The sequence below is a fragment of the Scyliorhinus torazame genome, chromosome 10 (assembly GCF_047496885.1).
Source record: "Scyliorhinus torazame isolate Kashiwa2021f chromosome 10, sScyTor2.1, whole genome shotgun sequence".
Lineage (NCBI taxonomy): Eukaryota > Metazoa > Chordata > Chondrichthyes > Carcharhiniformes > Scyliorhinidae > Scyliorhinus > Scyliorhinus torazame.
The window spans coordinates 179,609,161-179,625,921 of record NC_092716.1 but is presented as its reverse complement, the minus strand read 5'-3'; the positions used below and the strand labels follow the sequence as shown (position 1 = coordinate 179,625,921).

Sequence of the window (16,761 nt, the reverse complement as noted above, 5' to 3'; positions counted from 1 at the left end):
TACAATTTAAGGTGTTACACAGGGCGCATATGACTGGAGCACGGCTCAGTAAATTTTTTGGAGTAGAGGATAGGTGTGCGAGATGCTCGAGAAGCCCAGCGAATCACACCCATATGTTCTGGTCATGTCCGGCACTACAGGGGTTTTGGGTGGGGGTGACAAAGGTGCTTTCGAAGGTGGTGGGGGTCCAGGTCGAACCAAGCTGGGTGTTGGCTATATTTGGGGTTGCAGAAGAGCCGGGAGTGCAGGAGGCGAGAGAGGCTGATGTTTTGGCCTTTGCGTCCCTAGTAGCCCGGCGCAGGATACTGTTGATGTGGAAGGAAGCCAAGCCCCCGGGTGTGGAGACCTGGATAAATGACATGGCAGGGTTTATAAAGTTGGAACGGATTAAGTTCGTCCTAAGGGGATCGGCTCAAGGGTTCACCAGGCGGTGGCAACCGTTCGTCGAATACCTCACAGAAAGATAGAGGGAATGGAAAAGAAGAAGACAGCAGCAACAACCCAGGGGGGGGGGGAACCAGAAGGACTCTCAGGGATGTTAGTGTATATGTATAATATGTATAGGTTGTTGTTATAGGTAATTGCATATTGGACTGCTAAATTGTATTTTTGGAGCGTATTTATTTGGGACAAGGCAGTTGCCATTTAGTTTTGTTTTTTAATTTCAATGTTGTTTATATATTATTTATTTCTTGCTTAAAACTGGCCATTGTTATTTATATTGTTATATTACTGTGTAAAGGATACACAATGTACTGTCATGGTTGGCCAAAAATTTTGAATAAAATATATATTTTTAAAAATGTAAGCCTACTTGTGACACTACTAAAGATTATTGTTGAGTCCTAGGTTTTCCACTCATTGGCTATAAATGATTTATAAACCTAACCATACATTGGTCATCTCAAACAATGGTCATCTCAAACAAAAGCCATAAAGCAGCGGTGCAGAAATGGAAAATGTCACACTAAAGGTTTGGGGCTAAAAGATGTTGGCCCTGTAAATTTTACTGTGTCTAATTACTTAGCAACTTATCTTGGAGAGGCAACTGCTGCTTCATTGGGGTCAAAATAGAAAGTTTCCCCCTCAGCCCTACTTGCATCCCTCACTTGATAAGTGCAAACATTTACAAAAAAGTTCACATTAATGTCAGACACTAGTGGTCCTATTCTGCCAACAAAGAAAATCTGCATTGTTTGAACAAATCAAATAATCTGCAAAAAGCATTTGTAAATGTTTAAAATTTAAGATAAACGTATTGGTTTTACCTGTCCTGGTGTTCAAGGTGTAGGTTTCTTTCAAACTGCTCTCACCAGGTACGGTCACTCTGACATTAACAGTAGACGGTACATCTGCCCGACAGCTGTCACCATTTTCACCGTTATATACCCCATTAATATGCATTACGTCACCATACACTCTGGTGCCTAGATATCCATTGGCAACAGTTGCCATAAAACGAAGGTCAGAGGGTAAGGTGTCACTGGAAAATATTGCAGGGTCATCTTCACAATCTGACATATTGCGTGTGCTGTCTATCAGAGAAAGAAAACGTTTTGGTAAAATAAATGTGAGAGTATATTCCTTCTCATTCCCCCACTGCCACTCCCACCAATGGTTGTGCCCATGATGATTGCCTCTTTTGGTTCCTTCATTCTAGATAATCCGAGCAAAGAGTGCAGGAATTCATGCTTTATTTGAATACAAGGTCACAGGCATTGCACAGCGGGAAAAATTCTGACTCCTACCTGCGCTATAGTGATAGTGAGGTTGCGGCAACTAGGTTTAGCAACTTGGGTTAGAAAAGGAAAATTGACCACCTGATCACTGTTCAATGACCCTGGCTGGAAATCCAATGTGTGGGGGTCAGGTCAGGTCAGATTAAGGCTCAGTTGTTAAACCCATGTTTGAATAGACTACTAATGATTAAAGCACAGACCAAGCATGAAGTCTAATCACTCAGCCGAGATATGTAATCAGAGCTGCAGCCAGAGGAATCAAAGCCAGCAAGAACTTTTAGACTTTGCCCCATACTTATTTTCTGGTCAGCCCTCACTCTCTACCATTGGGAAAATGGTTTTCTACATGTAACATCAGGCAACAATGTTGCCACTTTCGCATTTATCTAGCCTTCAGACAATGAAAGAACAAAAACTCTGGCAGACTATGTGATTTAAGCTGTGAACTTCAAACTGGTTTATTAAAAGTAGACATTAAAGTCAAATCAAAAATAATGAAAGGCACAACACATTACCAGGTCTCAGTAACAGAAAATCTGCATTAATTGCCTCTAACATACCTTGTCGTGGAGATTTTATCAACCAAATGAAGTTTGCAGCCTATAGCTTGATGGGGTCAGAAGAGATGATGAACTGGGAGCACACCTTCTGAAAAATCACCTCTAATAGCTCTCAGATCCAGATGAAATTCCAGAGACAATAATTCAAGTCCCCCCAGGGCAGCTGGGTGAATTTAAATTCAATTATTTAACAAATCTGGAAGAAGAAGTAATATTCAGTAACATAAATAATGATAAAATGTCAGTTACTGAATTATCATTACAACACATCCCATTCATGACTTGGATTTCCTTTTGAGAAGGAAATCTGCTGACCGTACCAGATCTGCTCCACATGTGACTCCAGACCCACAGCAATGTGATTGACTCTTGCTGCTCTCTAAAATTGCCAAATCACCCAGTTTTGTCAAACTGCTACTGAAAAGTTGTCATAGATGTTTACAGCATGGAAACAGGCCCTTCGGCCCAGCTTGTCCATGCCACCCAGTTTCTATCACTGAGCAAGTCCCACTTGCCCGTATTTGGCCCATATCCCTCTATACCTACAAGCCCATGTAACTGTCTAACTGCTTTTTAAAGGAAAAAAATTGTACCCACCTCTACCACTGTCTCTAGCAGCCGGTTCCAGATGCTCACCACTCTCTGTGTGAAAAACTTTTCCCTCTGGTCTCTTTTCCCCTCTCACCTTAAACCTATGCCCTCTATTTCTAGACTCCTCTACCTTTGGGAAAAGATGTCGACAATCTATCTTATCTATGCTCCTCATTATTTTATAGACCTCTATAAGATCACCCCTAAGCTTCCTACGCTCCAAGGAAAAAAGTCCCAGCCTATCCAGCCTTTCCTTATAACTCGGACCATCAAGTCCTGGTAGCATCCACGCTGAATAAGAATAAAACCAGATGCACCCACCATCCTGCGTTGATCTGAGCCCTGGAAGCAACAAATGTACACTCTGCCTGGTCAACTTTGCAAAGTAGTTCTCACTAACATCTGGGAACTTGTGCCAAAATTGGAGAGATGTCCCACAAATTAGTCAAGCAACAGCCCGACATAGTCATAGTCACCAAATCACACCTGACAGCCAACGTCCCAGATTCCTCCATCACCATACTTGTATATGTCCTGTCCCATCGGCGTGGTAAGAGAGACACACCAGAAGTGACAGCATGATGATTTACTGTTGGGTGGGAGTGGCCCTGGGAGCCCTTAATATTGACTTTGCACCCCATGAAATCTCATGGCATCAAGTCAGACATAGGCAAGGACACCTCCTGCTTCAGGGTAGGTTAACAACATTGCCAAATGATATTTATGCAGCACCTCTATCATAATAAAACAGCCCAAAGCACTTTACAGGAACATTAGAAAACAAACTATCACCTAAGGAGACATTAGGTGAGATGATTAAAAGCTTGATAAAAAGAGGAAGATTTTAAGGTATGTCTTTCAGGGGGAAAGTGAGGTAGAGACATATACAGAGGAGTTTTCAGAGCTTGGGCCTGGGCAACTGAAGGTGCAGCTATCAATTCTGGAGTGATAGGGCAGCACGGTGGCACAGTGGTTAGCATTGCTGCCTCACGGCGCTGAGGTCCCAAGTTCGATCCCGGCTCTGGGTCACTGTGTAGAGTTTGCACAATCTCCCCGTGTTTGTGTGGGTTTCGCCCCCACAACACAAAGATGTGCAGGGTAGGTGGATTGGCCACGCTAAATTGCCCCGGAATTGGAAAATAAAAATGAATTGGGTACTGTAAACTTTAAAAAATAAAAAAAAATTCTGAAGTGTTCAAATTTGGGAATGCTTAAGAGGCCAGAATTAGAGGAGCACAGATACTCAGAGGGTTGTGGTGCTGGACAAGTTTACAGGGATAGGGAGGGAGTGAGGTCGGAATAGATTTGAAAACAAGGATGAGAATTTTCAAAACTAGAATTAGGTGCCTGACATGGAGCCAACGAAGGTTAGCGAACATTGGACTGATCGGGGAACAGAATTTGCTACCGGTTAAGACACAGACAGGGGAGTTGTAGGTAACCTCAAGTTTATGATAGAATGTGGAAGACCAGCCAAGTGTGTATTGGAATAGTCAAGGCTGGGGATACTGACAGCCTGAATGAGTGTCCTAGGCCCGGCCATTTTCAGCTGCTTTATCATAAGCATTCTTCCATCATACGATCAGAAGTGCGGATGTTCCCTAATGGTTTCACAGTGTTCAGTACCATTCACAATTCCTCACATACTGAAGTGGTCCTTGCCTGCATGCAGTAAGACCTAGATAACATTCAGGCTTGGGCTGATGAGTAGCAAGTTATTCACGCCATACAAATGCTAAGCAATGACCATCTCCAGCAAGAGAAAAATTAACCATTTCCCCATGACATTCAACAGCATTACCATCACTGAATCCCCCACCATCAACCTGGGAATTACCATTGACCAGAGGTTTTACTGAGCCAGCCATATAAATACTGTGGCTGCAAAAGTAAATCAAAGGCTGAAAATTTTGCAGTGAGTAACCTCATCACTCTATCAAGACTGTGCACCACCTACAAGTCATTTTAGGAATGTGATAGAATAGTCTCCACTTGCCTGGATGAGTATAAGTGAAAGCAGTGTGTACCACCTAAAAGATGCACCCCAACAACTCACCAACACCCTCCAAATCCACAACCTTTTTAAAAATGTGTCCATAGAATGTGGGCGTCGCTGGCTGGGCCAGCATTTATTGCCCAAGCGTGGGCGCATTTACGTGTCAACCCCATTGCTGTGGATCTGGGCACACATGCAGGTGAGGACAACAGATTTCCTTCCCTAAGGGACATTAGTGAACCAGATTAGTTTTTACAACAATCAACAATGGGTTCATGATCACCTTAGAAACTTTTAATTCCAGATTTTGTTTATTGAATTCAAATGTCACCATCTGCCAGGGTGAGATTCAAACCCGGGTCCCCAGAGCATGACTCTGGGTGTCTGGATTACTCGTCCAGCAACAATACCACTACACCACTGCCCCCCCTCAGCCACCTAGAAGAACAAGGGCACTGGCATAGGGAAACACCACCACCTGGAAGCTCCTTTCCAATTCACACACCATCCTGACTCGGAACAATTTGTCATTCCCACGTGTTTCTGGGTCCACAATCGCAATTCTCTGGTCTTCCAGCAGCACCAGAGTCTAAAAGAAAGTTTGGAAACTTACATCTCATGCCTCTGTAATTTCCATTTGCACTTCCCTCAGTAGCCTTGGATGAATCTCATCTGGTCCTGGTGTGTTATCAATTTTAAATACATACAGCCTATCCAATATCTCCTCATTCTCAATTTTAAAACATTCAAGACTCTTTCACCGTGAACTGGGCATTGTCATCTTCCTTGGTAAAGGTAAATGCCAAGTATTCATTAAGTACCTCAGGCAAGTATCCTTACCTTCATACTTTAATCCCCATTTTGGTCCCCAATCGGCCTCACTCCTCCTCTTGCCATCCTTTTCCCATTTATATGCCTACAGAAGACTTTCGGATTCCCTTATGTGTAATGCTGCCAGGATCTTCTCATACTCTCTTTTTGCTTCTCTTGCTTTTTCTTTTTTCATTTTTTAAAAATATGTTTTTATTAAGAATTTTTCAACAATATTTTCCACCATACAAACAACACCCCCCCCCCCACGTAACAAAGAAAAGAAAGAAAGCTCGTGTGGCAAGACATGAACATGGCAAGTCAATAAGATACAGAACTTTGTACGTTGGATTCTTCCCTGCCATATCATTTATCCAGGCCTCCACGCTGGGGGGCTTCGCCTCCTTCCACATTAGCAAGATCCTTCGCCGGGCTACTAGGGACGCAAAGGCCAGAATGCCGGCCTCTTTCGCCTCCTGCACTCCCGGCTCGTCCACTACTCCAAATAGTGCTGGCCCCCAGCTTGGCTTGACCCGGACTTTCACCACCTTAGATACTGTTCCCGCAACTCCCCTCCAGAACCCCTCCAGTGCCGGGCATGACCAAAACATATGGACATGGTTCGCCGGACTTCCTGAGCACCTCCCACATCTGTCCTCCACCCCAAAGAACCTGCTCAGCCTCGCCCCCGCCATATGCGCTCTATGAACCACCTTAAATTGTATCAGGCTAAGCCTGGCACACGAGGAAGAGGAATTAACCCTACTTAGGGCATCAGCCCATAGCCCCTCCTCAATCTCCTCCTCCTCCCATTTACCCTTCAGCTCCTCTACCAAAGCCTCCACCTCTTCTTTCATCTCCTGGTATATCACCGACACCTTGCCCTCCCCGACCCATACGCCCGAAATCACCCTATCTTGAATCCCCTGTGCCGGGAGTAATGGAAATTCCCTCACCTGCCGCCTCACAAACACCCTCACTTGCATGTACCTGAAAGCGTTTCCGGGGCAGCCCAAATTTCTCCTCCAGCGCCCCTAAGCTCGCAAACGTCCCGTCAATGAACAGGTCCCCCATTCTTCTAATCCCTGCCCGATGCCAGCTCTGAAACCCCCCCGTCCATCCTTCCTGGGACAAACCGATGGTTGTCCCTGATCGGGGACGACACCGAGGTTCCCGTCGCACCCCTGTGCCCTCTTACTTGCTTTTTCAATTCCACTCTATAATCAGCCTTGTTCTCAATTGTAGTAGCTACCTGAAATCTGCTATAAGCGTACTTTGTCTGCTTCATTTTAATCTCGTATTTCTTTCATTATCTAGGGAGCTCTGGATTTGCTAGCCCCACCGTTCCCCTTTGTGGGAATAAACCTTGATTATACTCAAAACTCTCTCTTCTCTAAAAAAAAGTCCATTGTTCAATTATAGTTTTGCCTGCTAATCTTTAATTCCTATTTATCTGGCACAGACCATTCTTACCCCATTAAAGTAGGCTTGCCCTCAGTTCATTATTCTTATTCTGGATTATTTCTTGTCCTTTTCCATAGTGAGCCTAAATCCCATGATACAATGATCACTATTGCCTAAATGTTTGCCTACTGATATTTGATCCACCTCATTCCTAAGAACTAGGTTCAGCAATGCATCCCTCCTTTCATGTTTGACTGGAAACATACAGACTTGTGTCTAGACTTGGGGGGTGGGTTGAAGGAGTAAATTCAACTCTAAATTATTTTCCCTTCATTTTTAGTCGTTCATGGGATGTGGGCGTCACAGGCTATGCCAGCATTTATTGCCCATCCCTAATTGTCTTTGAGGGGCAATTAAGAGTCAACCACATTACTGTGGGTCTGGAGTACCAGAGCAGGTAAGGATGGCAGGTTTCCTTCCCTAAATGACATTTGTGAACCAGATGGATTTTTACAACAAATGGCAATGGTTTCATGGTCACCATTAATTCCAGATGTTTTATTGAATTCAAAATTCACCAACTGTGATGACGGGATTTGAACCTGGGACCCCCAGATTACTCTGGGTCTCTGGATTCCTAGTCCAGTGACAATACGCCACCGCCTCCCCCTCTCAGCACCATTACCATCTCTCGCAGGTACTCTTTTGGTGAAGAATGCTTCAGAACTTAAGTTGTTGTTTCGCCAAAACTTCATATTCTATGATTTGATGATTCTATGAAAAGCTTTACTGTGTATTGTCAGGTAGAGGGATCTGGGTGTACAGGTCCACAGGTCACTGAAAATGGCAACGTAGGTGGAGACGGTAGTCAAGAAGGCAAATGGCATGCTTGCCTTCATTGGCCGGGGCACTGAGTATAAGAATTGGCTGCATATCTGCCTCAACAAATTGGCTGAGTATAAAAAGTCATACTGCAGCTGTACAGAACCTTAGTTGGAGCACACTTGGTATATAGTGTTCAATTCTGGTCGCCACACTACCAGAACGATATGGAGGCTTTGGAGGGTACAGAAGTGGTTTACCAGGATGTTGTCTGGTATGGAGGGCATTAGCGAAGAGAAGTTGGATAAACGTGGCTTGTTCTCATTAGAATGACGGAGGTTGAGGGGCAACCTGAAAGAAGTCTACAAAATTATGAGGAGTGGTCATTAGGAAGGATTAAACGCCGAGTCAGATGGCAACAGACTGTAAATAGACTAGAGAAGCCTAAGAAAAAGCCTTTTGCACTGTACAAAAAAGAAAATGAACGGCATTAAGGGGGCTCTGCAGGGAGATTTGAGAAAAGGTGGTGGATGTTTGTGACCGTGTTTGAGGAGCTGTTCGTCGCCGGGTGGGGGGGGGGGGGGGGTAATTGGGGGAAAATCTGTACAGACTGTATAGCTGATTGCTGGGAAGTATGTTTCCCAGGGTGTTTATTTGCTGTAACCTGTTTTGAAACACGTTTGTAATAAAAATATATTTAAATAAAAAGAAAATGAACGGCAGTGTAAATCATTTTGAAAATGCCAATAAAAAGATTTTTTTAAAAAAGAATTCAGCGAAGACAGAATGGATAGTCAGAACGGGGATGCTTTTTCCCAGGATGGAAGAGTCAATTACATGGGGACACAGGTTTGAGGTGTGAGGGGCAAAGTTTAGAGATGTGTGAGGGAAGGTTTTTACACAGAGGCAAGTGGATGCCTGGAACTCGCTGCCTGAGGAAGTGGTGGAAACAGGTACGATAGTGACGTTTAAAGGATGTATTGACAAATATATGAATAGGATGGGAATAGAGGGATCCGGACCCTGGGAGTGTAGAAAGTTTTAGGTTAGATGGGCAGCATGGTCGATGCAGGCTTGGAGGGCCAAAGGGCCTGTTCCAGTACTATACTTTTCTTTGTTCTTGCAGGCTATTCGGCCCATCAAGTTTTCACTGGCGCTCTGAAAGAGCATCGCACCTACTAGTCCCACTGTCCTATCTCCGTAACTTTGCACATTCCTATACTTATTTGATGAAGGAGCTGCGCTCCGAAGGCGAGTGATTCCAAACAAACCTGTTGGACTTTAACCTGGTGTTGTAAGACTTCTCACTGTGCCCACCCCATTCCAACGCCAGCATCCCACATCATTTTTATACCCGCTTAACATTTGGCCTCTTTAAACTTCACAGGGTGACGGGGGTTAACGATATTGCTGAGAGTTACCAGACTCGACCTGGCAACATCACATATGTTTTGCTCCCGAGGTTTTCATAATAACTTTGAAAATATCGAAGCATGCTGTGGTTCAGAAACAAACGAAGGCCTTTTATTTGTTAGAATCATTGAATAAAATCGTCATGCCGACCTTCCCCCATCAGTAAATAAAGTGTCGCGCCTTCAGAGCTTCTGAAAATGAAACATTTCGGATTAGATTACACTCGGCCGCCGAAAGGAATATCAGACTCAGAATAAAACTTACTTTTGTCCGTCCAATGTAAAGTCGCCTGATCAGGAGGCCGAGAGAGGGTGGGATCCGCACGGACCCCGCCCACAGCAACTTCTGCCGACTGCTTTAGCTGTACAAATGGAAAGCTGTTTACAACTCTGTAATAACGTGTGCAAAAAAAATGTCCAGCAATATTGTGTTTCTTATTTTAAAACAAACCCCGACCGTCCTAGTAGAGATTTGAATAGTTTCTTCAGGAACGGGTCAGAACACGTTAGGTGGAGTAACATGAAGCCAGTGCTGCACCTCCCTCAGCACACACCCTTCTACTTCGCCACGTCTGCCCCACTCTGCACGAATGCCTCCTTACAGAGCCGTGCGCCAAATGTGGCCTGTGAACTTCTTCACTCTGGCTTCAGAGATCCTGTTGCTTCCCGTCTGTGTTCCGGTCCTGTTAATTCTCCGGATACAGTCTCCATTTTCACTCCCTCAAGAACAAGGACAAACTGGAGCAGCAATTCTGGCACACTGGTTGAATCAACTATCAAGATCGGGTTGGACCACATCAAATTGGATCTCATCCTTCTGTCAAAACTGTTCACTACTCCAGGATCATTCAGGACTTTAAAGATAATGCCCACTGAGGGGCAGCACAGTGGTTAGCACTGCTGCCCCACGACGCCGAGGATCGGGTTCAATCCCGGCCCGGTTCACTGTCCCTGTGGGTCTCACCCTGACAACAGAGGTGTGCGGGGTAGGTGAATTGGCCACATTAAGTTGCCCCTTAATTGGAAAAAAAATTGGATACTCTAAATTTATAAAAACAAAAAAAAGATAATACCCACTGTCTCCTTAAATTCTTCATCAGCCCTGTACCATCATCTCTAACAAATGTGAGGAGTTCATGGACTTCATTATCACTATGATTGAGACCATTCCATCAGTTGCCTCTGCTGATTCTCTGACGTCCTTGCCTATTAATCCAAACGTGTCCCTCTGCCCTACCAAAACCACCATTTTGACCTTCCTCCTCAAAACATTCCCCTCAATTCTAGCCCTTCCAAGCAATCAATCGATTTCCACTCCATATAAAATTATTCTTGAACTGCTCTCAAATCTGCACCAATCTTTCCCATAACTGCATGTTGAATCTCCCGAATCAGGTTTCCGTCCCTGTCACTGCATTGAAACAATCTTAACTAAAGTCACAAGTAGCATCATGTGATTTTGGCCATGGTACATTATTCCTACTTATCTTTCTCTGCATCTCCGTAACCAAACCATCTTCCTCCAAACCCTCCCCTCTGATGTTCAGTTCAGCCCAACCCTCACTTGGAGCTGATCGTAGCCATAGCAGTTCCAGCAATGGCATTTCTTCCTGCCACTGCACCAATGCTTCTCAGGACCCTCAAAAATATTTTTCTTCATCTGCTTATTGGTATCATCCACAGTCATGAGGTTAGTTTCCATATGTAAACTGATGCTACCCAACTCTTCCTCTCCACCATCTCACTAACTCCTCTCGTGTTTCTGTGTTGTCAGATTGCTTTCCTGACAGACAGTCTTGGATGAGTTGCAATTTTCCCCAACTTAACTTTAGGAAGACTGAAGTCATTTTTAGGCCTTCTGTACCATTGCCAATGATTTAATTCCCCGACCACCATTATTTCAGTTTGGATCTGACTGCTTGCAAGCTTTGTATCTTATTCAATCTGATCTCATCTCCTCTCTTTCATAAATACCATCTCCAGTTACTTCTGTAACACTGCTCACCTGAACCCATTTGCTGCCAAAAATCCTGTGTTTGTCATCTCCAAGGTTCCCTTGCCTTTGTCCTCTGTTTATTTCAACTCAGTCCAAACCCTTCTAATCAAATTATTTCTTACTTCACACCTGCTTGCCTAGCACCTTGTGCTTTGTGATCAGTACTGTTTTTTTCCAATTAAGGATCAATTTAGCGTAGCCAATCCACTTACCCTGCACATCTTCGAGTTGTGGATCGAAACCTGGTCCTTGGCGCAGTGAAGCAGCAGTGTTAACCACTCTGCCGCCCTCAGTACTGGTTTCTAATTCCCCAATGACTCTGTTAAGGAGCGCGATTCTCCGATCGCGGGACAGAGTGTCCGCGCCGTCGTGAACGCCATTGCGTTTCACGACGGCGCTAAACGGGCACGGGTATTAGCGATTCTGGCTCCCACAGGAGGCCAGCACGGCGCTGGAGCGTTTCACGCCATTTCCCTGGCACGCACTGGGCGCCAGTGGCGACGCGTCAACCCGCGCATGTGCGTGGCTTTACGGAATGCGCCTCTCCTGACGCAACATGGCGTGGGGGTTCTGGGGCCAGACACGCAACAAAGTAGGCCCGTGGGGGGAGAGGCCGTCCCACCAATCGGTGGGCCCCAATCGCTGGCCAGCCCCCATCGTAGGTGTCCCCCCCCCCCCGGGGTCGGAGCCCCCCTCACAGGCCACCCCCCCGACCCTTCGCGCAGTGTTCCCGCCGGCAGCGAGCAGGTGTGGACTCTGCTTTTTCCGCACGGCCACTCGGCCCATCCGGGCCGTAGAATCGGCAGCCCGGCTTCGTACAGCGGCCCGCGACCGGCGCCGCGCCAAACCCGCCGGTGTAAATGGCGTTGATTCTCTGCACCTCAGAGAATCACGCGTTGGGGTGGCGTGGCGCAGTTGCGGCGATTCTCCGGCCCGGTGCCAGGCTGGGAGAATCGGCCCAAGATCTCCATAGAGACCAATAGCGTTTTTTAATAAATTTAGAGTACCCAATTCATTTTTCCAATTAAGGGGCAATTTATCGTGGCTAATCCACCAAACCTGCACATCTTTTGGGTTGTGGAGGCGAAACCCACGCAAACACGGGGAGAGCGTGCAAACTCCACACGGACCATGACCCAGGGCCAGGATCGAACCTGGGACCTCGACGCTGTGAAGCAGCAGTGCTACCACTGCGCCACCGTGCTGCCCTAGACCAATAACTTTTAACAAGAAATTCAAGCTTCCAGTTAATAGCTAAAAGGATGACACAGGATTTCACATTTTAAAATGTATACCGCAACAAAAGACTAAATGTTCAATTGACTAAACACCATCACTGTAGGCGACTTATCCTTGGTACAACAAAAAAAAAACAGGCTTCACCGGTATATATTACACTATCTTTTAAGCAGGTATTTAATTCTTCTAAAATCTGTCCAGAGTGATTTTTAAGCATCCAACGGATTAATTTCTGTTCTTTTCCTTCCTCAGTTTGGCAACTTCTATCTCAAGAACTATTCTTCTGTTAGATTATTACTGAAGAGTTTTACTATGTATCTAACCCAGTGCTGTACCTGTCCTGGGAATGTTTGATGGGGACAGTGTAGAGTGAGCTTTACTTTGTATCTAACCCCGTGTTGTACCTGTCCTGGGAATATTTGATGGGGACAGTGTAGAGTGAGCTTTACTCTGTATCTAACCTCGTACCGTACCTGTCCTTGGAGTGTTTGATTGGGACAGTGTAGAGGGAGCTTTACTCTGTATCTAACCCCGTGCTGTACCTGTCCTGGGAGTGTTTGATGGAGCAATGCATACGAAATGCACTTTGGTGAGGCATCTAATGTGTGCAAACTGACTTGAGTAAGCAATCTGTAGGACCTGTAAAACAGGTATTATCGTGAAGGTGGAGTTCAGAGTAATAACAGGCGCCGGAATGTGGCGACTAGGGGCTTTTCACAGTAACTTCATTGAAGCCTACTTGTGACAATAAGCGATTTTCATTTCAACTGGCTCAGTTTGACCTGCAGTTATGAGTGGAGCCAAGTGACAACGAGGCTTCTGTTTTCAGGGTTTAAGCACATTTTCCATTGATGTTTCTAATGTCTAGCATTAATAATATCCTGCCTGTCAAAAAAAAAAGATTATTACTGGAAATTGTCCCTAGGCATATACTCCAGTCACATTTTAACTACTCACAAATGTGGGGCTGGGTTCTCCAATCCTGTGGCTATGTCCGCAGGATCGGCCTGGTCTTACGACCAGAAAGTAGCCCTCGCCCCCCTCCCCCCCCCACACCGATCCTTCGTCCGGTGGGGGGGCTAGCAGCCATGCAGTGTAAAGCCCCAATGTTGCACGGTCATGCCAAAAATTACCCTCCTGTGACCAGCCTCGCCACCTCTGGACCATCCCCCACCAATCCCCCCAACTCTGTCAAGTCTCCTCAAGACCTTATGGGCACGATTTAATGGCTGCATTGCGCTTAAGCGAGAACGCGACAAGACTGTTAACTAGTGGGAGAGGCCAAAAATGAGAACCATGCCGGGCGCAGATCTGTTCATGATCTAATCGACCCGCTCCCCTTGGCAAAATCCGGATCTTGCCTTTGCATAGCAAGAAACCAATAATCACTACTTAAACTCAATCTCAATACAATTAATTGTAGCATTCCCCCTATCTAACAACATCCCGCTGGCCTTCCCAGCAAGTGGTCACATGGGCGCCGATTCGTATCCCTTTTTAAAAACGTGAAACTGGTGGAGGAGTTGCTGCGGGGACCCGAGGAGGTGAGTAGCCATCTTCGCGCACAGGCAAAGAGACCGGTTGCACTGGAGTTGCTGCCCGGTCCTTGGACGGGGTGGGGGAGCAACCGTTGGAGCCAGCCTCGGTCGGGGTGGTCGCCATGGAAGGTGGGGGAATGGAATAGGGGAGGTGGCCTCCCATGGTCTCGGTTGGAAGGGGGGTCTAATCGCCCATGGGTCAGCCATGCCAACCTCTGGAATGTGTGTACCTGTTCTGGCTGCAACCCTAGCCCCTGTCTGTATGCCCCACCGACCACCCATAACTCCCACTGACCGCAGAGGCCTCTGGCTCCGCGGCTGAACGCTACAGCTAATAGGGAATGGCAGTTGTCGTTAAGTGAGCCAGGGAGGCCCTCATCCTCGCCCACTTCACATAGGACGTGACCTCGTCTGTCATTCCCCCTCTCCCACCCTACCTTCTCGCCCCCGCTCCACTCATCCCTCTGCATCCACCCACTTCACCATTCTCCCCTCTCTTCCCCGCCCTCCGTCATTTCCCATCCCCCAGGGTCTGCGTAACATAACTCCAGGGTGATGGGATTTTTTTGCCACTGTCAGCAGGTCATTGTCGAGGGCAGGGGGGTGATGATAACCCACAGAGAGCTGGGCGCTGGTGTTCCTCAATCTATGCCATAGTCTAACCCCCGTCTATCTGCTGAGTGTTCACTCACACCCATCACCTGCTTGTGCCCGGGGGGGGGGGGGGGGGGCAGCAGCAGCAGGATCCAGGACCCACATGTCCAGGAGATGGATTGGTTCTCGGTCCGCATACGGAAGAATGTGCCAGAGGCATCATACTGGTCGAGGCGTGGGCGGACAGTATGGTGGTGCAGTGGTTAACACTGCTGCCTCACGGCCCCAAGGGCCCTGGTTCGGTTTCAGCCCTGGGTCACTGTCCGTGTCGAGTTTGCATATTCTCGTATCTGCGTGGATCTCACCTCACAACCCAAAGATGTGCGGGGTAGGTGAATTGGCCACTTAATTGGGGAAAAAAAAGAATTGGGTACTCTAAGTTTAAAAATAAATAAATAATTACTGGTTGAGGTGTAGATATTTTAATGGGTTGTACAGAGTCCATCACTGCCCCATTCTCCTGATGGTGCCACTTCCCCACCCCTTGGTGTATCCCCAGGATGCACATCAGAGGTGGAGGCAGCCAGCTGCTTACCACATTCTGTGGCCCTTGATGCCCCTGGTGGTCATGCTCTGGGGCCGGAGGGTTGCCCCCTCCTCCAGGTCGGTGCCCATAGTGCCCGGGAGTTCACCTTGGGATGGAGGGGCAGCTGGTTTGAGCCTCAGCTACCCCTGCATCATCTGGTTCTGCCAGCCCTGACGGCTCTCCAGTGTTTGCAGCATGATGTCGACGCCATTGGTGATGCTCCTCAGTGACTGGCACGAGCTCGGCAATGCCCACCTGCGATTGGGACAAGCTCCGCAGCGCCTCAGCTATTACCATCTGAGATTAGGACATATCCCGGAGCCTCATCAACACCCCCTGGTATTGGGCCACGTCCCCCGCAAGTCACATTCCAGAGCCGACGGCTGCTGTCACTTCTTCCCAGGTGGCTGTGGCTGACCCTCCTGGACCCTCGGGGGAACAGGGCATCCCATCTGTCCTCCATCTTGTCCAACAGTCGTTCCAGGTCAACGTCAGCAAAGCTTGGGGTTGGTCTCCGTTTCAGCATGACTGATAGTGGAGTAGGGTTGGCTGTGCAGGAACGGTTTAAGTGCTGCTGTCATTTGTTAGTGGGGTTTGGTGAGTGCAGTCCGGGGCGAATCAGCCGGCGAACCATGATTTCTGGTATGAATCCCGTGGGGCCTTGTTAAGTGGGGCAATTAACGTTTTATAGCGGTGATGGCCTTGCTGAGTCGTGCGTCGGGGATCTTGCGACCTTTCCCGCTCGGTACCACACTTAGAAACGTTTCCATTAAATTGCGCCCTATGTGTTTCAATAAGATCACCTTTCAATCTTCTAAACTCCAATGGTTACACTAAAATCAAGGGCGCCTACAATCCATCCACCGACCGCACTTCAGTGAATCAGACTGTAAGACGGTGGTCCTCCCGGCAAACAAGCAGAAATTTAAAAAGAAATATATTTTATTACAAACATATATAAAAAGTTACAACACAAAAGCAATTTGGGAAGCAAGCTTCCCACCAAATAACTATACATTTTGTAAAAATGTTTCCCCCTTTCACCCCCCCCCCCCCACCCGTGCCGAACAACTCCTCAAACACAGCCACGAACATCCCCTACCTCGCCTCGAAACCCTCCACTGAACCCCTCAACTAGTATTTGATCTTTTCCAACTGAAGAAGGTCATATAAATCACCCAACCAAGCCGCTACATCCAGTGACATTGCTGACCGCCACTCCAATAAAATTTGTCACCGGGCAATCAGAGAGGCGAAGGTCACAACATCGGCCTTCCTCCCCTCCATCAGTTCCGGCTTCTCCGATATCCCAAATATCGTTACCAAAGGGTCCGGGTTAACCTCCTCCCCCACTATCCTTGTTAGTGCTGCAAATACTCCCACCCAGAATCTCTCCAACTTTTCACAACCCCAGAACACGTGCGCGTGATTCGCTGGTCCCTGCCCACACCTCTCACACTTGCCTGCCACCCCC

At 47.0% G+C, this 16,761-nt stretch overlaps 1 protein-coding gene across 2 annotated transcripts in view; it reads right to left on the bottom strand.

Annotated features, from left to right (window-relative positions):
* The window catches only part of pgghg (protein-glucosylgalactosylhydroxylysine glucosidase), a 120,806-nt gene extending 110,814 nt beyond the window's left edge, over positions 1 to 9,992 (bottom strand). Inside the window, exons 1-4 of one of the 2 annotated variants that reach the window (XM_072466036.1) lie at positions 9,600 to 9,992; positions 5,727 to 5,882; positions 2,300 to 2,495; positions 1,269 to 1,535 (exon numbers count right to left, since the gene is read on the bottom strand). In XM_072466036.1, the coding sequence (XP_072322137.1) occupies positions 1,269 to 1,521 (253 nt within the window). In that variant the 5' untranslated portion in view covers positions 1,522 to 1,535; positions 2,300 to 2,495; positions 5,727 to 5,882; positions 9,600 to 9,992. The remainder of the gene's footprint in view (positions 1 to 1,268; positions 1,536 to 2,299; positions 2,496 to 5,726; positions 5,883 to 9,599) is intronic. The other variant, XM_072466035.1, reaches the window with a different exon arrangement.
* Between the last annotated feature and the right edge of the window lie 6,769 nt (positions 9,993 to 16,761).